We start from the raw sequence: 23477 nt of genomic DNA on the forward strand, positions 1-23477 counted from the left end.
AAGCACCGGGAGGCAAAAATGAAATGATTTTTCCAGGGAAGAACAAGCTATAATAAGTTTTTAGCAATTTTTCCAAAACTCACAAGATTAACTTGACTTAACTCCATTTTAGCCATCTGCAGACAAAAAAAGTGTTCTACTTTCTATGCCCTAGTAAGGATATTTTAACAAAACTAAAACATTCTTTAATGTTTGCATCTATACAAATCTGTTTTTTCACTATTCAAAGTGTCACCTAAAATAGGTAACACTGCCCCTTTAAGATTTAATGAAGGTAATTTATTGAACAATTACCCAATGAAATTGCGCGAAGTGCCGTCGAATACTTTGCAGGCACGGCCTTAGTCAGAGTTGGCAGAAATCAGATGATATTTCGCAAGAGATTGAGTAGGATAATTGTTTTACTATACAACATGCATACTGATAACAAAGCACAGTTTTACTGCACAAAGGAGAGAGATGACCTTTGTTTGTTACATTCTAAACTCTACTCTCAACACTACCTTCCATTTAAAGAACAGGTCCCTAGGGACTGTTCAAGTGTACGGTGCATTATTTACTAAAAGAGCCTGGCATAAATAAGGCTGAGACGGATAATATGACTTACCTAAGATCACAAAACTAATCAATCGATGCATATCTATAACATTAACACCTGTCACAAAGTAGTTACCTAATAGGTAATTTCCACTAAAAATTCATTTATTCTGTTATAAACGTATTAATTAACTACACACAGACGTTTTATTTCATCTTTGTACATAATTATATGTATTGCTCATGGTTTGTAAGGACTTACAACGTAACACATGTTTACCTACTATCTATGGTTTACATTAGAATAATTCTACTTTCTCTCAATTTATAAAATCTTAAGAAAAAAACCTAATTACTTAATTTAAAGTTCTGATGCAAATACAACGGGTGTTTACAGTTTACATATCTTTTACAGATCCTGCGTCTACTTGCAGCATTTTCGTTAGCGGTCTCTTACTTATTGTTTACTTTTATTTAGATAAGTGTTCTTTCAAATTCTTCAAAAGTTCCCCAAGTCTACATTCAACGACCAGCTTGGACATAGACACATACAATATATAAATAAGCACGAGGCAGAAAAAGCAGATTGTCAAAATCTTGTTGTCAAGAAACGGGCTGTCATAATCTTGTTGCCATGGCAACTTCTAGTCAGAACAATCAATTATTAAATCAAATTGCTTCTAGATAAATTTTAGGAAGAGTCACAAAGTTTGTTGGGGTTTGCTTTTATATTAAAAGGTTATTAATACTCAAAGTCAGCGCGGGGAAAAAAGTTTGCGTCTCTTCCTGATATTCACTTCGAAACAATTTCGTGTGGCGGATGATATCCTTTAAATGTGATTTCACCACCGCAACCCTTTTTTCCCGGCTTGGTTTTCAAGTATAATTCATCAGTTTGGTGGTTTTCCTGCGTAGGAAATCCAATATGGTGGATCCGACGAGGAGGATATCGTTAAGATATAATGACCTAATTTCAATGTCATATGGCTTCATCGCCTCTTTTTTGGACCTTAAAAGAAACATTTATCGACCTATTTTTTACCCTGTACATTTGGGCTTTCGTTACTTTTAAGGGGCACACGATATTTCCAGAAAACACTGTCTAAATGCACACGCAATATATAATAATAATAATACGAGACATTATGTAAAATTCATCTAAAATGCACGCGTAAAATTCAACTAAAATTCGACTAAAATCACAAATTTAAATATTGTAAAAGAAATGTCAGAAGGATAACGTGCACTGTACATGTTTTCGTCCAGATGTAATCTGCACATTTCAATGTTACAACATCCACGCATCTGTTTGAAATCTGGTTTCCAAACTCCCCGAAAACCTAAACGTAAAAATTCGTCATCTTGCGTGATTAATATCCACGCCATTTTGCTCGTGCATTTAGACAGTGTTTTCTCTATATAGTGCGAATAATTTAAAAGAATCAAAAGCCTACATTTCTATTTCATAGCTTCAATACTCTGGGAATTAGACTAGGGAGGAGCAGAATCCCCCCTTCTTAGCCTCAAAGGCCCGTTGTAGATCGGTTTAACATGGAGGTGACAGAGGAAAAATCGGAAGTAATAATGTTCTTCAAATGATTTTCCTTTGCTCGATTATTTTACAACGCTGCGCCCTACACATTGCCGTTTGGCAAAGTTATTTCGACTAGTTCTTGGTGGTTTCCGTTTCTTACTGGTATAAAAACGAGCCAAGAAATATCTAAGGTAGATTTATCATCTTTTGCGTCGACTGCACTGGTGACGACGACCCTCAAAATTTCTTTTTCGTAAACGAAAGAAACAATTCGTATTCGTGGATTTAAGTATATACGCCAAGTAGAAACCACAAGAGGGCTGACAAAGTGTCAGAATTCAAAAATCTTTAAGCAAGAGATATTAATACAGAGTGCAGCAATGCAAAAAGACATATCAAACTTTGCAAGTAAACGGGCACTTAACTTGGACATCGCCATGCCTCCAGATCTGAAAATCCGACCATTTCAGGACATCTCCACTCCCCATATTGCAAGTCTTGGACATGCGCAATATCTCATCATGAGTCAGCACCTCGCTCCACACATTAATCCCAGTGATAATCCCCACGAAGCTTTGCGACAAGCTGAATCCACTGGGATCACCAGGGGGGTTGTCTTGCTCTTGACCAATCACCAGGTATCCTCTACCAGGAATAGTGTGTCCCACTTCTTTCCCAGTACCATCGTTGATGATTGTGCCGTCCACGGTCACATTCCAGGATCCAGCTTGATTTTCCCATCGTGCACAGACCTGGTGTCTTAATCCATCGTAATAGTTACCCAAATCTATGTCGCTTAAATAAACAAAGAATTGTATCCAGTTGTGTTTTTAATCAAGCCTTGTTGGGGTATTTCTTCCTATTCAGTCTTGGAGTTGGGAGCGCGAACGGCGGGTTCACAACCTCCTCGCGCTGAATTTGATCGTTTATAACTTTGTCAATATTAAAGCAAAGATTGCCAAAACTTTGAATTTTGATACAAATCAACTGGCGACAGCTTCATATGAAATTTGATTGACCGTGTGACTTGATGTCTCCATGACAACAAGATTATGTCAAGCATGCTTTCTTAAATTGGATTGATTGTACATTGTGAGAAAGCTACCTTTAAAACTTTTTTAAAAAAGTGTATCGTCATTATTTTACATCATGTTGCCATTTTTATAGGTTTGATTGTTTTGGGGTTTTGGAGAAAACAGAAATTTAAGATGGCGTTTTTAAAGAATCAATGACGTATTCTGCACGTTTTGTGACGCCATGGAACCATGTCTGGAACTTATATGCGCTCCCAGGTTTCATTGTCATAGCTTTAATGCACTTACAATTACAAAGAGGATAGCATTTTGTGTCCCCTCTCCCTTCCACCCAGGATGAATAAGGTTAAATGTCAGTAAACATTTCCACAAATTTGTCCTTAGTCTTCGCATATGACCCTTTTATTAGAGTACCATAGACCAAAAGACGAAAAATGTTGGTAAAATGCTCATTATAAACGCTTTAGGAAGGGGTCGTTGTAACAGTACGCAAATTATGCAGTTATAATAAGTCAAACGTTAGAAACCTTTTGTACAGTATAACGAGACATCAACTTGTCGAAAGAGCTTAAGCTTTCGCCTCAATGGTTCTACTTTAGCATTTCACCCTTAATACACTTTTCAAAACCTCCCCTTGGCTAATCACACCAAAGGATTTTTTCCAACATGATCAAAAGTTAGAAGGACAATTTATTCAAGGTTTCCATGTGAACGTGAAAGGGTGTTTAAATATTTGAAGTTCAAACAAAGGACAAATGGAGCTTTAATTTCTATGCTTACCTATCAGCATTGTTAATTGTAAAGTCAGTCTTAAAAATCGTTATCTCATTCGTGGCTCCCGATGTAGCGTAGCTAAACGGTGCTCCCTTATCAGAGTCATTCGTTTCCATCCAAAAGCAAATTGTAAACTCCTGAATGTCTATGGACCACGTCTGATTAATGTAACTGGTGAGGCCTTTACGTGGAAAGTACAAGTCGAAATTCGACCGTTCACCTTAAGAAAAGAAAAGAAAAAAGCAGTTGAACAAAAGGTTGAAAAATACATATTAAACGTATTATAGCATAGCTAGGAAATCCACGTGATCGAATTCAGTACACGTCAGCGTGTACCATAATCTTGTTAAGCACGCTGATGGTGTAATCAAACCCGACCTGTTTCTTGCTTAATTTGATAAGATTTTTTTTCCCAATAAACGGCCTAGCGCAACAGAATAGAACATCTTCAGCCTGCAAACTGGCCAAAGAATTAGGGAAGCTAAGACCTTTGTTGTTGTTGTTGTTTTTTTAACTTTCTTCCCGGCTATCGTCAAACTGTTGGTCACGCATGTGCGTACGTTTTCACTGCCAATGATACAAAGCAATTATTGGTTCATGCATAGAGCTGCACGAATATCAAGTTGTGATGAGCTAGGAAAGTGTCAGTTCTTGAGAACAAAGAATTGCTTGAAGCGCGCTAGTCGTCTTCTCTCATGCTCCTCGAACTTTCTGCTTGCATATATGCGATGTATGCACCTTAAAGCATGCACCACTTGTTAAATTATCACACAAAGTAAAATTTTTTGTCTAGCTGATAGTGGGCTATAGTGGTAGCGCGAATATTCTTCGAGGTTCTGTTGTGAGCTGTACCACGTACGGCGATTATCATATGTAAGGCTTTATGCTAATCAGTCAATTGCAACGAGGTTAGACAACACAGTTTTAAAGCTTCTGATATGCAGTCGTTTTGCGTTGTAGTTTTTTAGTAGCGCCATTGGCAGAGTGAGAATAAATGAGTCTGTTCTTCTTATTATTTTTATATCTAATTTTTCCAGCAGTTTAATGAGAGAGAGGTCCGTAACTAATGAAACATCTTGATTGGCTAATTGGAACTTTTAGAATTCCCATTATAACTCGTCCCAAAAATATAAACATACCTACACGATCACACAAGCAAAGAACTGGTGTCCAAGGTAAACTCGAAAGAAAAAACAAAAGTTTAAAGACAGCTAATAGACCCTATGCAAACATGACTGACATTTTAATATTCTTTTTTTTTTTTTTTTGCATTCAAATTAGCCTTACTAACTTGGTTCTTGAGTTAAAAAATCAGAAAAAATATTTTACCTGGAATGAGGTCAGTAGGGCTAATTTGAATACATACAAAAGTGTATTGAAATTTAGCCATTTTTGCGTAAGTTCTATTAGAACTGGAATTTTCACGGGGGTCCAAATCAAAGTTAATAAGACGTCCCAGGCATATCTATCTCGAGAATTGTTTTTTGAGGGTTACTATAATTTATCAACTAGACGGCACCTCTTAAAACCTGAAAAACATTTGTGTAGGATAGCTAAACTTTGAATCATAAGATCAACAAACCGGTCGCAACATTATAAACTCAGAATTAGTATAAATCAACTTTTAAATCGCTAAGCGAAATTCAACTTCAAATTGACTAAAGTGATTGATTAAAATGTGTAAAACGATGGAAGACAAAGATTTTATAAACATTACGAGAACAACAGGAGGATAAAAAACAAATAAGAACAATATTGAACAATATTAGCTTATCTTTAACTTGTTTCTTTTTCCAGCTAGTTTTGTAGTTTAGTTACAATTTTAATGAATTAAAGTGGATTTCATTAAGGGTAAAAATTTACTAAAGAAACAACAAAAATTTGGAATGATAACCACAAAAGTTGGAAATACAATTTCACATAAATACATTACCATCTTTTCCAATGCAGCTGTTTACCTGAAAGAAAAATGATTTTAATAGTCAAATTTATGCCGCTTTTCAGCAGTAGTAAAAATAACTCAGACTCTTAAAAATGGCTGAATAATTGCTTATATTATTATTGTTATTATTATTATTATTATTATTATTATTATTATTATTATTATTATTATTATTATTAACAGATTCATCCCGACGGACCCAATGACTGACTGACTTACTGGCCTAATGACGGGCTGATTGTTTAAAGTGAGTTCTGGTTGACTGACTGACTGACTGACTGACTGAGTGAACGAGCGAACGAACCATTGACCTGTCTGGACAGAACTACCATCCCTATATGACTATATTTCGTATGAATTTCTAAATTACTGTGTGCCTAAAGTCAAGAGCCTCTCTTTAGACTCACTGCCAATTCTCATTTTCTTATAATTGATTATGATTGTTACTGTGTTATTGAAACTAATGATCGACTGACTTTTTTTTTTTTTAATTGCTGATTGACTGACCAATTTATTCACCTACGGGGAACTAACTTAACTACCATATTGTTGCTATGGAAACTTTCTAATCGTCATATTTAAGAGGCCCAAACCTCACTAAAGAAGTGTTTTGTTCCATTTTTTTTATATTTAAAAGGTTTTCAAGGTTAAAGGGCCACAACCAGATTTGGCAAAACACGTGATCAGAACAGAAAAAAGCCCTAAACTCAAATGGCGTACAACTGGGATAATTGAAAACAGTGGGGATTGTTAAAGATCGCCAAGGTGCAAAATGTGACGTATGGAATGTAGTTTTTGAAAGACATAATAAACGATCCTGCTTTGAATGAAGACTTTCAACTTTCTTATGATAGCTTTCATGTTTTTAAATCATATTTTTTTTTTGTTCATCTTTTAGTTTTGATACCTATTTTGGTCATTTTTTGTGGTTTTCCGAAGCTGAATGCGTTGTAGAATCAGAAATTCCAGAAGCTCTAAGGCATGCAAAGATATTTTCACCGATATGAGAGTTGCTAGTGCGATATTGTTATAGGCCCTTAATCACATGATTTGCCATTATTACTCTTCGTATTCTCCTCATTCAGCTATCCTTTTTGTAACTTAGATACTGACTTTCGTAAAACACAATAGATAAGCTTTATTGATGCGTGATTTTAACATAATGTGCAAGATTTTATTTCATTCCAAATAAAAATCACCAGTCTTACAGGGCTACCACACTTCTCCTTATTTAAGGCCGCTAGTCCTTCTTTTTCAACTCTCCCCCCCATCCCCTGGGACCTGGGACCTGTTTCGCAATAAGTTACCGAGTCGAAAAATATTCTGTGTGAACAATGTCTCCCAACAAGACTCACTTTTAATTGTTTTTGAAAACTTAAATTTAAAGTCTTTGTAGTTCTATGAACTTACTGGAAACGTTTGTGCTCAAAATTATCAACAATTGATAAGACCGAATTTGATAAATATAGTTAATGGGTCTGATAACTTATCGGGAATTTCTTGATGCGGGCCTCTGATTCTCTGTACCTTACCGTACCAAAGAGAAGTTTAGAAGACAGCCAGCGCGCCAAACTTGTCTACCAAAGAACTTAAGAACAGCGAGATGGGGAGTTTGGGGTTGCCAGGCTTCCAACCGACTTATGGAAATGGCCCAAAGTAAAACGGTTCCTTAAACTGTAAGCACCATTTTGTTTTCTCAAAATTTTGTGCTATTCGTAGGCTTTCGAAATTCACTCGTACTTTTTAACAGTACGAGATTTCAACCTTTTAAAGTTGTTGAGTACAGAACCCGGTTTGCGAACTGAGCTTTATTAACTGACTGTTTTGCAGTCTGGTTGATATCATTTTGTTGAGAGAGGAGTATGCAGGTAAGTTGAGTTGTTACTAATCGAATGAATTGAGTTTAACGTTTAAACATTCAAATATTAATTTCGTACCTTAGCATCATCATAGTAAACGACATCGTGCTCAGCATGATAACACTCTGGGCAAATTAGTCTGTTTACGTTATTCAATTGACACTCGTGGGCTTCGCTGCTGATTGATTTATAGTTGAACGATAAACACTTTGTGTGGCGCAGACATCTGGTACCACAGTCCAATGCAGATGTCACGTGATAGCTGCCGATGACGTGATTATCTAGCATATGGCCTGCAAAAAAAAACGATTTCAGTATGAAATACGGTAAGTATGAAGGAATAAATGCCTGTGTAAGTGAGTGAGGGAGGTGGGGGAGGGGGATGGAAGAGAGGGAAGAAACAAGTGGGAAAATGAATAGCAATGTTAGTAATTATAGTAATAGTATATCTTTATTCCACCTTAATCAAAGGAAAGCATTTGTCTTAAAACACAGAAGAGTGAACCTCAACTAACAGAATGAAATAAAAACTTACAGAAAGTTACAGCAAAAGGGAAAAAAAGGTAAGTAGTTAATTCAAAAGTAACATTTGGACTAAGGAACTCTTTTTTTCTGGAACAATACATTGGTATACTTTCCAACCAATTTAAACTTATCACTTATATCTAAATTAGCTAACTAAATATTTTTATTGCTGATAAGCAAGGAAGCGTCTGTTTTTCAAGTGTAAACTATCGTGTCCTCTCAAAACATGAAATTCTGCTCATCTTCTAAGGAATTCTACTTTCAAATTGAGCGTATCCTTTCCATGTCTGGTTTTGATGATCATTTCGTTTCCCTGTTTCCTGCTTGTATTTTTAATGACTAATTAAACTTCCAGTCGTAGGTAGTTTTGTTACACTGATTTTATGTACCGCATTTCTAACTATCTTAAGGTACTTTTCGATGGAATGGGTGGATTTATGACTGAACGAACGAACGGACGGACGGATTAACGGACGGAGGCACGGACGGATTAACGGACGGACGAACGAAGTAGCGAACGAACGAACGAACGAGCGAAAAAAAGGATGGAGGGACGGATAGATACACGCCGGACAGACAGAAGGATGGATGGATGGATAGACGAACGAACGAATGAAGCATACCCCATTATAACAAACATGTGAAGGGTGACATAATCAGGTATTAAATAAATAATGGGGATCCTGTAAACAGTAGACAACAGCTTTGAATACTCAAGGAATATGCATACCTCTAAGAGCGCAGACATGGTGAAAGCTCAAATAATCTCCATGCAGTCAAATGAAATCGTGGGTTATTTAGTCATTTCTCGACATCGCCATGATCAAAAATAGCAAAATGATCTGAACAGTTCTTACGTTGTTTGGTATTTTAAAAATCTCCAAGAATTTGAGATAAAAGTATCCTTTCGTTGTGCTGAAAAAATTGTCCTAGTAATTCAGTGCAATGGTCAAAAACAGCCGTTTGAACAACTTTACGGTGAAACGTGGATCTAAACCCTATCTTCGTATACCGGTTTTTTTTTAGTCTCTTGCTAGTTGCCATGGCGATAGCCTCTTCACTACGAAGAAAAAAAAGGGAAATACACAAACAATATACCGGTATCCTAACTTGAAGAAAATTGCGAGACAAGAGAATATGATTTCCTTTGTAACAGATACAATTTGGTGTTAATGTTTTAGTCAAAGGGTTTGCAAGTCTCTCGAAAGCGTTCAAAAGAGATTGTGAATTGCCATATGATCACGTCGCGAAGGATAGAATTTCAGAACATTAACGCCTAATGTCCTACTCTTGCCTGACAGTAAGTTGACGATTGAACTACAATTTTTTTTACAGGTCTATTATCCAAATTGACATCCCCTTATGATTTAAATTGTTGGTATCCATTATCAATATAGTGCTTCCTCATAACCAAGACAGCTGTATTGACATTTTTATGTATACAGTACAATCTTAATATATCCAACTTTATTTTTCCTTGCAAAAATTACCCGCATGCAATTTTCTCTGCTTGGCTGTATTGCACTAATTTAAACCCCAAAACTCAAAAAAAATTGTTAACCGGGGCAACTTTGCAATTCAGCCCGTTCGAGTTAGCGCACAGTGAACCCATCTGCGGCAGATTACGAGAGAAAATAGAAATTGCTATATGCATCAGATTGCAGGAAGTTGGAAGTTGTTCTTACTTGTAATACCTTGACACCGCTTATTCTCATCCCGTTTCAGTCCGGTTGAATATAATTCGAGTTACGTTCATAGGAAACGAAATTTATTCAAAATTTTGGCCATTCGTTGGTCACGTTTGTTCTTGTAGGGCTTCAATGCTTTTTGAATTGACTAAAGTCAATACGATGTATGAATTGAGGCTAAGTGTTGTGGTTTTATTTTGGCGCTTTTTTTCTTTTAATGTTAAGCTCTAAAATTACAATTCGCACCGTATATTATTTATTTCAGGACATCCTGGATCATCACAGTAAATATATATATATATTATTTTTAGTTTTTACTACTGAACTAGATGCACAATTATACAAACTGGCCGGCTATAAAGAAAAATATTCCAATTCTAAAAGCCAACACGGATAGTCGTGCTGCTTTTAGTTTCAAAAAATTTTTTCCATAAAAAAGGATGAATGAAGATGACAAAAGCAGTCAGCGATATGCTATAATCGTCGAGCGACGAGTTCTCTTCTCAAGCGAAAAACATGCGTGTCAAATAGGCTTGTGAAATCCAAATAAAAATTGAAGTCACATTTAACTCTGCTTTCACAGTGATACTTTGAAGACGATGTTCATTTTAAACCATCTATACTGAGCTCAATGGAAGGGCTCTCGTTGATGTTTGGGAGACTCAATGAATCTATACCGATGGAAATAGCCAGTAGTGACCAACGCAGACGTTTTCTGTGACTTATAATTACTCAACACCTTCGAAGAGTAGTTTAAAATATTTTAAAATTACCATAACTCTTGAATTACCTTCAAATGCTTGAAAATAAGCAGATCGTTGCGATGAACTCCGGTCTATCATCGAATCCACAGCGGAGAAAAAGACAGCCATGATAGAAAATATAGACCATACACACAACGGGTATGAACGCTGTCGAATCATTCTGTGATGGCTGAAAACAGAATTGCTTGTGTTAGAACAACTTAACCTCTTCTCTACAAAATGAAACGGGCGTTTAAGTGTCGTTTTTGCAAAGGAAAGCTAAGTTGCCTCTATTTTTGATGTAAATGCTTTTTTAATATATGCCACCATCTTTAATGTGTATCTTTCATTTCTTGGTTGGCAAACGTAAAGACACTGTCAAGGTGTTAAGCATAAATTAGTTTGTACAGAGCAAGTCTTTAATTAAAATAAACGTGCTAGCATTGTGTTAATCTGATCAATAGCCGACGTACAAAGGTAAGAACGCTTAGCATGTCGATCCTAAATCGAGGGAAAAAAGTATCAAAGCTAATGTAATGAGACATTTTTAATAAAAAATATCTTATGGGGTGAACATTTTTCGGGAACTAATTCATAATATTTTAGTCTATTTCAACAAATTGCGACAGTAAACAAACAAGTGTCCTCAAAAAATTGTTCACGCAAAATTTTCGCCAAACTTCTAATACACCGACCGTTTGGCGGTATCACTAGAGACTTTAAGCATCGACGACGGGAACGGCAACGGCGACGTGAGATTGTGAGGGAAAACCCAAATGTCACATTGCGCATGTCTGGCGGGAAATATCTAGACGTTCTGTTCCGGGGCCCGACGTGAGAAAGCTTCGTTTGGCGTTGCCCGAAAACGTGAGTAACATTTCACATATTTTACCTTCGTTTCGCCCCGAAAAAATGATATTTTTAATATCGCTTGGCACTTAAGGATACTGCAGGTAAAGTACGCGTTGAGTTTTTGTTTTATTTTTTCGGAAACTATAATAACTTCATCAGTCGGCTGTTTCAAAAGAGAAAGCTAGTGACGATGCCTGCAAAATTAGAAATGACTTGCGAGTCTGACACTAATCATCGATGTGTCTCTCTAACATCAGTGTAACATTACTTTTTCTTATTCAAAACAAGACACACTAGAACTTTTAATTTACATTTAAGCTGGAGAAAAATAAACAGTCTATGTTGCTCAAAATAGCATCCAAACCACAAACCACTGTGTCATATCGTAGTTTTCAGTTCAAATTTTTAGATGTAAAGATAACGAAATTCTCACGCGTGCTCGCACTGCTAAAGTGTTTCTTGAAATCCCAGCCTTCGATGCAGAACATTTGAAGTAAATTAATGTTAATCTAGTCACTATTTCTAGTTATATCGGTGATTTTTATTACGATCTAAAAATATATCAAATGGTCTGAATTGTTTACATCGGAGAACTGCAACTCCGACAAACACGTTCTCGTTAATAGCAGCAAAAATTCTCCATCGGTTATTTCATTATTAAAATCGATTTCTGACTTCTTTTAACGAAAACTTGATGGGTGCTTTCAATTCGACGAAATTTTCGAAAATTTCGGGTGGGAATCGAACAGAACAGCATCTTTTCCGGAAAAGATTTTCGACAATTTAGGACAACCCCCGAAAAGTGGAAACCGACCGAGAATAAGCCCGTTCCATTCGAGACCGAAATTTCCGAAAATTCAAATCGAAAATTTTTGGTGAATGGAAAGCGCCCATCCTATTTAATCCTCTTCGAGGGAAGCTGTCGTCGTATTGCGCCTGCTTAACTGTTTCCAATTTCGCGACGCAACCGCGTCCTCTCCTCAGTCTTTCCTCGGTTTTTCCGTCGCCGTTGCCGTTCCCGTCGTCGATGCTTAAAGTCTCTACTATTTAAAACAAAACTGTGTTTGTGTGTATAATAGCTCAAAAAAAAAAAAAAAAAAAGAAAGAAAAGAAAAGAGTTAAAGAAAGAAATAAGAGAGAAAATAAAAGAAGGACTCGTGTCTTTTAGCATCACGTTTGCTATACTCTTTTCATAGGATGTGATGTTTGGCGCAAAGCAGCGGACTCGAAAATCTCTCATAATTAACGAAGAAAGTTGTAAAATCCCAAACCAGATATCCATTTTGTTTAGATTATACTGATCTATTTCTTTGAGTTGGAAGGACTTTGGACATCTTATAACTTACCACCACATAACAGTTCTTTGATCACTAAGTAATTGAAAAGTTTTTCCGTATTCCAGGAAGAAAGAGGATTTCCCTTTTCCTCATAGATACCTCTGTTTTCGCATACACCACTAAAATGTTCTTGCTCTCCTTAAAAGTCTTTGACATTCTTGTAACTTGTTTCTTACTCCATTAGTTTCAGGATCGATTAACCATAACTTGATTTTTTTTCTCAAACTGTCTAAGAAAAGGCTATTTGACGAGAGTGCATCGTATTAATTACTTGATTAATTAATTAGTTAATTTTAAAGATCAACTTGACGAGTTGCACTTATAATTATTTGATACAAAGCTGAGAAAAATATCTTATAAACATCTAAATTTCTTTGCGTTCATTCAAATTAGCCTCACTAGCCTCGTTCAAGGGTAATATTCTTTTGATTTTAGAACTCGAGAACGAGGTTGGTAGGGCCAATTTGAATGCATGCGCAAACAAAGAATGCTAAATGTCAGCCATTTTTGCATAGCGTCTATAAGTAGAATATTGTTTTCTCAAGATGCCTAAAAAAACTATTCCACGAGAGCGCATTGTATTTGAATTTAATATCAACTTTACGAGTTGCACTTATAATTACTTGATGCAGAACTGAGAAATAGACCTTAAACAAAAATGACTGACATTTAAACATTCATTTGCCTGCATAAGCCTCACTAGCATCGTCCAAGGCTAATATTCTTTTGATTCTTCAACTCAAAAACGAGGTTAGTAGGGCTAATTTGAATGCAAACAAAAGATTACTAAAGTGTTAGCCACTTTTTGCATAGGGTCTATAAGTAGAATATTTTTTGCTAACTATCGCTTACGAAATATTGTATACGGTCGTCGTCTTCTCAAACTGAATTATTTTAATTATTTTGGATTTCAAGGGATGTCTTTTAATTAAAGTAAAACTAAGACCAGTTAGGATAGTTCAAAAGTCTTCAGCACCTCGGATATACCAAATACCCAGCATAAAGTTATCAGTTCAAACTGTGTTGGCTTGTAATACGACCCCAGAAAGCATAACAAGAAGCTTCGTTGCATAAAATCTTGATTGTACAGTCTTGGAATTGGAATGCTGTTTCGTCAAGCCAAAATTAAAATTAAGTAATTGATACCATGATGCAATCCTACATGTTTATTTCCTTGGTAAAGCGATAGAGCGAAACATATAAACCTTCATAAACTATAAAATGTTTTCAACATACAGCGCCAAGACGTTTAAAACTATACCTTGAGAACGGGGTTCGAAAAATTAAAATTCTGTGAAAAAAAAAATCATCATTTTATTCTCCCAGACTCAGATCCCGATCGTTAGTTGGTATGGTCATAGCATTCTACAGTTTGTCGGGCATTCAATGTCAAGAAAAACGTACTTACGAACAATAGCGAATAGTTGTGCATGTCTCTTATACTGTGACTGTATTCATTCAAAGAAAGCTCTCGGGCAATTCCTTTAACATTGTGGTATGAAAAGAATTCTGAAGATAACCACTCTAAATCAGTTTGGAAAATCTTTTGACTTGCTTCCTCCTGGTGTGCTGTTTATCCGCTATACAAACCGGTGGTTGTAATACTGCGTATTATAATTATATAGACACTAGTGTTTTACTGGAAAATACACGACTCGTAAAATTCATACGAAAAAAACATCCGGGACCCGAATGGCGTAATTTTTTTGCGTCCTCCTTAGTGAGGATGTTGATGACGCCATTTCTCCCTTTTTCACAGTTGTCTGCGCAAACAGTCTGTGAAAAATAGCGACGGATAGATTTGTCTATATAATAGAAAGAAGGTTACACGGTGGCTTGAACTTATGAATTTTATTTTCTCGTGTTAAAAAACAATATTTTACTTACTCACTGCGCTGGTTGGCAAAATATTGTTTTTACCTCTCGAAAAAAAAATCATATCTTCGCGCCACCGTGTAATATCTTCTATATATGTCTGTAACGCAGGTAAAATCCTAATGCGTTCCTGAAAGCTGCTGAACAGACATTTCCTTCGGTTTCATGACGAAGTTAACAGCAGTGAAAACTAGGTCACCTAGCACGATGTTGCTAACTTACCCTAACTCACTTCGCCGTGTACAAAGCTTATGATGAAGCGTGTAATCCTCGTTACACGTTTTTCGAGCGTAGCCCTATATCCATTTACAGCAAACTTTCCCGTTTGTCCTGTTTCAGAATAAGACACAAATAATTTTATGTTCAGCCAAGGTAAGAGTTCGTCACGGTTCGTCAATAATAACAACGAACCACCTGTCAACTGGAATGAAACGGGTAAATAGGCGGCTGCATTTGATATGCAAATTCTGTTTGCTTGAATAAGACATTGGCATATGCGTAAAGCCGTTACTGCTGTTTTTAATGCGTGACACGTGACACGTGACAAGTTATGGAAGCCACCTTAACACAAAATACACGATTTTCCATCAGTAACATGTAACAGAAAACAGGAAATAGTAACATGACTTGGAAGAAAAATTAAACAGCAAGCAAGCAACAACAACAACAACAACAACAATAACAAATATCGTTTCTTAAATTATCCAATGTGACATAACACATGGAAAATTGCCAGCATAGTTGTTATATCACTCAAGGCAATGTTGTTATTAAACGTCACCGGATATTTATTAATAAATGCGGTAAAAACCTTTGTATCCGTTTATGGCTTGACCGATGAGAAGGCCTGACACCTCATTTTACATTGACTTGTGGCAAAACTTTGAATACATTTATGACTTAAACAATGAACAACCTTGAGGCCTCATTTCATAACCGGAGATAAACGTTTTACATACGCTTTGAAGCCAATTCGGGCGAGTGTAGAACAACTTGTAACGAACGGAAGTGAATGTCGCACAGTCGTACAGAAAGCAACCAATCAACTTCAACATCATACCGAAGAAACGCAAGTAAACCACTGAGAGAGAAACAAAGCAGTGAATGATAACACGTGGATACATTTCTCATAATAGCGTCAGTGTAGACTAAGAAGCCATGAGAAGAGATGCAAATAAAATATAATGGATCCTTTTTTGGATATCATAAGCTTTACTTTTAATCAAGTGTGATTATGCATGGTCTGTCATGACTGGGGAAGGCCAATAAATTAAGTCTTTACAGTCGATATTGAATCATATGCGACTACAAACTAATATCATAATCAGATAATCAATATAGCCACCGGAAGAAGTTTTACAGGTCTTTTTATTGTTCGTACTACCAAACATGGTATAAATTCATACGCGTTGAAATTACGGATTCCCTAAGAAGATTTGTCTACTAGGTTGGCAGTTTATGTGAACATTTTTTAGTTTCAATTCTGGGAAATGGTTATTGGAGACTTCTCGTGCACGTGGTGGATATTTGCTTATATGAACGTCATTATATATATTTTTTATACCTGAATTTGAAATGTACCAATAGGCCTCTGGTTATAACACTGATAATCAGCTATGTCTTTGCCATGAAGGACATGCGATCGGACACTTACAAATTTGCGAGCAATTAGATACAAAGGACGGCTGTAATAGCCGATAATATAACCAAAACCTTGTAAACGTTTCAGCCTTTATAGTAAAAAGTCAAATAATAAACCGTTATGAACTTTTCTACTGGTGCAGAAGTACTATTTCTTTGTTTCCCAACGAAATTTGAAATTAAATGATATTTCCCGCAATGTAACTATTTTATATCGAAAGTGAAGGTTTCGTTTAATCTTATCGAGCGCAGAGCCTAAAAGCAGCGCTGTACGGTATATATTCCTTTAGAAAAAACCTTTTAATAGTCAGAAAATATTTTAACCTTTCCACAAGCATATTGCCAAATCTAGAAGATGACTGGCTAATGTATCAATAGCTCGAGACAGGTCTTAAAATGGTCTCCTTTTGTATAAGATAACTTGGCTGTTGTCTATCTTTATCGATTGGTGAAGCGATAACGAGATTTCTTTGAATGTCTGGTTATTCTTTTATGTATCTTTCAAAGGGACTAATGAACATTGTAATAATTTTATCGGGCATTGCGGCCTATTTTGCGGGCTAAAATGGAGAATTCTGCTCCGCTGCTCTGAGCCAATGAGAGAGAAGAAATTAACGCAGCCAACCAATCAGAACTGGAAACCATTCAAATGTTCGCGCCGTGTTCTTCTTTGTTTAGTTTTGTTTGACTGAAAGCGCCTCCATTTGGAAAGAAACTGTTTTGAGCTACAAAATGGCTGAAAAACCTAATATAGAAGCAAATTCTTAGGGGTCCGAAAAGGACTTACAGTAACACGTTGGCGATGGGCGAAATAATGCCTGTAGTAGCTCCATGGCCTACGGCTAGGTGAATGTAAATTTGTTTTCGTCGATCGAAACCTGCTCTGTTAAGTAACTGCACAATTAATTTCAACAGCTGTGACAATTTCTTCGCTGTTTACAAAATTCTGTTATTTTCCCTTTGAAAACTTAAAAGCAAAGATTCTTTTGACAAATTTTTCGGTTTTCTGTTAAAGTTTTAAGCTTATGCAAAAATAAAAGCTTTTGTGAGTTTACGAATCGACGACTTTTGCACGACGCCGCCGTTAGATTGCGTGACATGCTCACTGCGCATGCCTTTCTGAGTACATGCCAGCTTCGCGCCAAAGTCGACGACGTTGGTAAGAGCGATTTACCGGCGTCTTAGAAACAGGAGGAGGTGTGGTTATTTTTCAAAGTTTTATCTCGATAATTCGGGTATATTTGCCAGCTAATTTAAGTATCACATTAGGGGCATTTCCTTGACGTTTGATTTCAATTGTTTTGTCTGTTTTCGTTTATGAAACGACCTTCTACAGTGCCATGGCAAACGCTATGAGTTCAAACAACACTGAAAGCGGTCAAAGCACGACACGGTATGGATGAAAAGTAAATTGCTGTAGCTGTAGCTGTTCAACAAGTTTAAAAATGTCCTCCCTGTTGAAACGAAACTCGGCCTTGCATTCGTCATTTGATTTCTCGTTTAAATCGAACCTGTCGTAGTTCCAGTACGGAAACTCTGGATTTGTTGACTTGTGACAGTCGTACAAAAGTACAAATTCTTGTTCGTTTATAAAGTTGCTTCCATAAGCGTATGCGATACAAGCTCTCGTTTCTCTGAAGTAAGCCTTTTGATTTAAACAACTCGCCTTGTCAAAAGATAAAAACAAACTTCAAAAACGGCGGGAGAATTTGCCGGTCGCGCATAAACGTCGTCGTCTTTACTGCGAATCGAAAATTCAAATTTCTACAGGACGACGAACCCGGACTATAAGGTGACCCAACGGCGCCGTCGTGCGAAAGTCGTCGATTCGTAAGCTCCCTTTTTAAAGGAGTTTAAGATAGGACGACTACGGGCTACTGACTATGCTAGGACGCGCCAGGCCATACAAATCGTGGACTGGCGCGAGTACGCTGAAAGGGCAGGAAAATCGAAGTGCATTTTGACATTAAGATTTCCACTACGCAACGTTAGACTAAGGATGAAAAAATAAGCAATAATAGAAGGCACAATTGGAGTACATTAAAAGGCAATTGTTTATTCCTGTACCAGAGACTACAGAGTGAAAACATAAGCTTCTAATACTTTGTAGACCAAGAAACCACATCTGCACTGCCTCTGAAAACTAAACAAATGTTAAAATTAAGCTTAATTGATTATGGTAGCAATATCGATTTTAAAAGTGTGAATCATCTCTAAACATAACTTACCTAGTAGTATCTTCTTTCTTAGACATTGTGAATTCTGCGTTAAAAGAGAAAAAACAAGAAATTACAGTAAGCTTATGATAGCTTAGTGTGCTTTGTTTACATGGTCGTCACATCGTACCGTGTCAGTTAATTTGCGGCGATAAATGAACAAAAACACATCTGCTCCACTACTTTAACTCAAAAGAAGAAGGTTTCGGTTTGTTTCACCTAACATTGTAACATAGGAAAGAAAAACTGGCAAGAAACAGCAAAAAAATACTTACGTAGTCGCCACTAGCTTCGTGAAACACACCGACTACTCCCCGTAGCAGAAGGACTACGAACAACGCGGGAAACTCGCGTGCTAATGATCATGCGCAGTCTGACTCGATCCAGGCACCGACTCAAGTCCAACCGTAGCCGTAGTCCGTAGTCGTCCTATCTTAAAGCCCTTATAAACGCTGACGCGACGCCCGCAACGATCAAGATATCGCTTACTGTACTGCCTTTGATTCCTTTTCTGAATGCCCTCTCAAATTATTACTATAATAGTAATAGAGTTGATGTTTCTGGGCTTAAATATATTTTTGGCTGACTCAGAACTCAGTTTAGCCCTCGCCGTAAAATGAGCCTAAGTTGGGCCAAATATATATTAAGGCCCGCGAACATCAACTCTATTGTTATCTTATGTATTTGACAACTAGATTATAACCTTGAAATCTCTATCGCGTGATAGTTGTTCAAAACTTAACAACAAGACAAATTCACGTTTTCATTGAATTGTGATCTAAATAGGTCAAACCGCGGATGGATAATTGACAACTTCGCCACACTGCATTGGCTTCTGTGTGCGCCTTTGCTTTTCATTCGAGATTTTATACTGAAACTGTCATTCGCTCGAAACTGAAACGAGGAGCAGAGGTTTTTTTTATTGACTGTATAATGACAATCAAAGATACACTGACGTAAAAGTTCCCTTTAGGAGGAACGTATTTAGTCTGGAAAACGTAAGTTTATGGAAAGTTGAACGCAGTTCAGCGAAAAAAGTTGTTATTTACAATTAGGAGCGTGCAATCATGGAACCTCAACAACAGAGAAACATAGGCGTTTCATTGCTGATAAACTTGGGATGCAACGACAGAAGAAGAAGTGGATGAATTTTTCTCGTTCAGAATCTGGACCTTAACAATGGAACAATTCCGAAGAGCCAGTGGCTGATCATCTTCTCCGGAGATGAATCCACTCGAAATATTCGAAATGTTCTCCTTCTGGTAAAAGGACGCCCGTGTGTTGTACGATTCAATCGAGCTGTATGATTTGTGGCCTGTCACTGCCTTGACTTCTGTCTTGCCTCCACATTGCTATCTGATAGAACGGTTACTGCTGTAGCTTTCACACAGTGGTTGTTAAGATGTGGAGTAATTGCAGCTGCCTTACCATTGGTTTTTATCATATTAGCGAGTGTGACTTCACCGTCTTACAATACCACGCGATTTCAATCTCAGGATTAAATTTTCCTGAAACTTCCCTCGGTCTCTGGAACAAGCAGTCCAAATTGGGATTGAGATCCTTGCGGAAATTCTCAATTGTTTTCACTGGGCAGCGACTGGAATTTATAATTTCAAACATCTTTTTATCGGCTTCGTCTGTTGAATCGTTGAGTCCGCTTTGGTGGTTTTTGGTGGACATTAGAGCATCCCTTCGGAACTCATAGTACCGTCTTCCTTGGGGAGTAGTCGGCAGAACCAGCATCTCTTTGGTAAGTTTTAATTTTCTCGTCCTCTTTTTCCAAAGTAAAATATCGAGTAAAACCAAGCCCATCGCAGTAGTTGGGAGGGATCTTTTGTATTGGTGTCGCCAAGCTGACCGCTTATTATTATTATTATTATTATTATTATTATTATTATTATTATTATTATTATTATTATTATTATTATTATTATGTTTATTATTATTATTATTATTGTTATTATTATTATTAAGATTGAAAAATGACTTTTAGGTAAGTGGTATGACATGTACAAAGCTTTAATTATATATTTTATTTTGCTGGAAAATAAACGTATATTTTATTATTTTTATTATTATTATTATTATTATTATTATTATTATTATTATTATTATTATTATTATTATAATGACCGATATAATCCGCTAATATTTTTAATAAGAGTTGTTTTTTCGTCATTAAGGACCGTATTTTAACTTCCGAACATATTTTTAGTGATGATGTGATCATATAATTTTTTATTACGAATGAGAATACTATTGTAACTTGGTAAGATTTTTTTTCCTTTGTCTTAAAAAAATTGTGCTTGAAAATAGTCTCTTTTTTTTAATCGACAAGAATTTTAAATAGTTTTTAATAGCTCTGTTTTCTACTTTTAACTTGTACATAACAATTTCCTTGGATTATTTTATTAAAGTTACTATTATTATTATTATTATTATTATTATTATTATTATTATTATTATTATTAAAAAAGACAACAGGTCCGAGTAATAAAGAGGAAAGGCAACAACAGCAAAACTTGGTTTAAATAAAAACCTCTCTAACCGAGAGGGAGGGTCGATTCTACCCTGATGACTTTTTCAGAAATTTATTCTTGGAGAAATTTGCGGTGGTCTGTTGGGTTATTCACTTTACCATGACAACCAATTTTTTGACAGGCAAAAAATAGAAAATCCTTTTATTTAGACCAGAAGTGGCAGGACCCCCTAAGACGCATATAACCATTTCACATGGAAACAAGGCCTGTTCAATATCTTGTCCGTTTTTTTTTTTTTTTTTGTCTTCTGTGACTGGGCAAGGGGGGGTTGTATTCGGATTGTGCACCGCCGCCTCCATAACTTTGCAAATATAAAAGCTATGACAGGGAGACTTGTATGATAGACAGCACGTTTACAGGTGTCTCCTTTGAGGTCCGCAGCCCGAAGTGAGCCCGGTCTACATTGGGTTTTTATAGAGCAGATGAGGCCTATACATGGTTTCCCAATGAGGAGGGATTTTTGAAAAAATCAGCACTGGTGAGAAGAAGGGAGCTTGAAGAGAGAAAGTTGAAAGGGGAAATGGGAAAAAGTGTGTCCTGTCCTACTCCTCAGTCCACGCTCGGCCTTTTTCCTCGCTATAGAGACGGTTCACAGAATCTTTTCTTTGTTTTTGACGTCAAGCAATGAATAAAACTTACAAATAAACACCAAACTTCACGCACACTGGGACTTGTGTTGATAAGATCAAAAAGGGTGATTTAAAGATATATTCAGGTAGCGAATAACAAGATAAATATTTCAGTAATGCTCAGATAGTATTGCAATCACCACAAGTGTACAAAACAGTTTTTTTCTTTATTCGTTAACCATCATAAAAGCTTTGAGGCATAATTTTAAATATGGTTAAAACGTTTATCGAATTTTACACGGTTGAATAACAGTACAAGAACACAACAAGCAGCTTTCTCTTGACTGATTGAAGACCAGCAGAAGAAACAGCGTCTGATAAAAACTTGCATCGTTCGCCATCTTGATTTTAAATTGAAAACGGGACGCATCGCGGAACAATACCCGCTCCAATACTATTGGACCGGCAATAGAGCGATCTGATTGGTTGAATTTAATTTCTTGGCCCCCTAACTGCCTTAGTCGTATAATAACACAAAATATTGATCACGTGTTTAAGTAACTGTCAAAATTTCATCTAGCACTCACTTGCAATTGAATTAAAATGAAATGCCATTGTTGCTTCACAAAAAGAACTTTATCTTCGGGAGAAAGAGAGTATTACCCCTTTATTAGAATTTGAAAGTGAACTTAAACAATCAGCGAAAATTATGTAGGTCTTTAAACGACAGAGGAGTGCATCACATGCTCACCGCTAACACTCGCAAAATTACATCTTTTAAAATGAATTAACATTTAATCTTTAATCTGAAAGAATTAACGGTCACATAAATCAACACGTATATCTACAGCGGGAAAATTCAGAGGTGCTTATTTATTTTCATGGTAAAGCAAAAATATTGCTGGGGAATATTTCCTTCCTTTAACAATATGGATCGTCTATTTCGCACAAATGCTGTCACATAAATGCAAAACGACGCAAATGTCTATTTATTGAAGTTGATTCTGTGAAAAGTTTAACAGCTGATCGTCTTGAGGAGACTAAAAAGGAAACGAGTCCGTTTTTTGGTCAGCTTTTTTTACAAGCAATATTATTACAAGTTTTCAAGTAAGCTTTCAGTTAAAAAATTAAACAAATTTACTGTTAAATGGAGTACACATGTTTTATGATGAATTAATGAGTTGTTCATGTTTCAATTTTGGAAGTTATCACAACAAACAGCTGCACAGGGCTTTACTTTTTGAGTGCCTTCGGTGTTCTCACGCTGATCATCCTGACGAAAATTAAAGCTTCTTGCAAAGATAACTCATTGTCATCTTTCATTCTGGTAAGTAGAGTTCTTTTTGTTTCTCACATTATCTATTTAATTGTTCTGCTCGATTTGGCTGAGACATCCAGCGAGTGACGCCATTAGAAGTTAAAAATTTAGGCAAAGAAATATGCACATCACTGAGCGCTTTCGAAATGTCATAACTAACATGAATAAAACATCCTTTAAGCAGATAATTCAGTCTTAAACATCGCCTTGAAGAAATCTTGTATAGAAAAACTAAGTATTTTTCTCTGTTGGGCTATGGTGAACCGCGTTTTCGTAATTTCTTTTGTGAAACTTTCGCCACAGAATACCTTAAATGGGTATTACGCAGAGCATAATTATTACCAAATGCGACCGAAAATTTATAAGTATTCACAAAGACAAAGAGCATATCAAGGGTCCTGATAATCTGGTAATAACGAATGCACTAAGGAAATAATTGCTATTTGCTCTTTTAAAACAAATCTATGGAAATAAAAGTACCAGTATACAAGAT

At 36.3% G+C, this 23477-nt stretch overlaps 3 protein-coding genes across 3 annotated transcripts in view; 1 reads left to right on the forward strand and 2 right to left on the reverse strand.

Annotated features, from left to right (window-relative positions):
- The window catches only part of LOC146463768 (uncharacterized), a 225952-nt gene that overhangs the window by 90408 nt on the left and 112067 nt on the right, over nt 1-23477 (forward strand). The window lies entirely within an intron of this gene.
- Nucleotides 2152-5269, reverse strand: LOC146463774 (neuronal pentraxin-1-like). Its single transcript, XM_085084373.1, has 3 exons — nt 5209-5269; nt 3886-4099; nt 2152-2866 (listed from the first exon to the last, which is right to left on the reverse strand). The coding sequence occupies exons 1-3, from the start codon at nt 5267-5269 to the stop codon at nt 2467-2469; spliced, it is 675 nt and encodes a 224-aa protein (XP_084940499.1). The 3' UTR covers nt 2152-2466.
- LOC146463775 (uncharacterized) lies at nt 5796-10765 on the reverse strand. Its single transcript, XM_085084374.1, has 3 exons — nt 10684-10765; nt 7759-7973; nt 5796-5837 (listed from the first exon to the last, which is right to left on the reverse strand). Exons 1-3 carry the CDS (start codon nt 10763-10765, stop codon nt 5796-5798), a joined length of 339 nt encoding a protein of 112 aa, XP_084940500.1.

Source organism: Pavona decussata, unplaced genomic scaffold (genome assembly GCF_977016875.1).
Source record: "Pavona decussata unplaced genomic scaffold, jaPavDecu1.1 SCAFFOLD_175, whole genome shotgun sequence".
Lineage (NCBI taxonomy): Eukaryota > Metazoa > Cnidaria > Anthozoa > Scleractinia > Agariciidae > Pavona > Pavona decussata.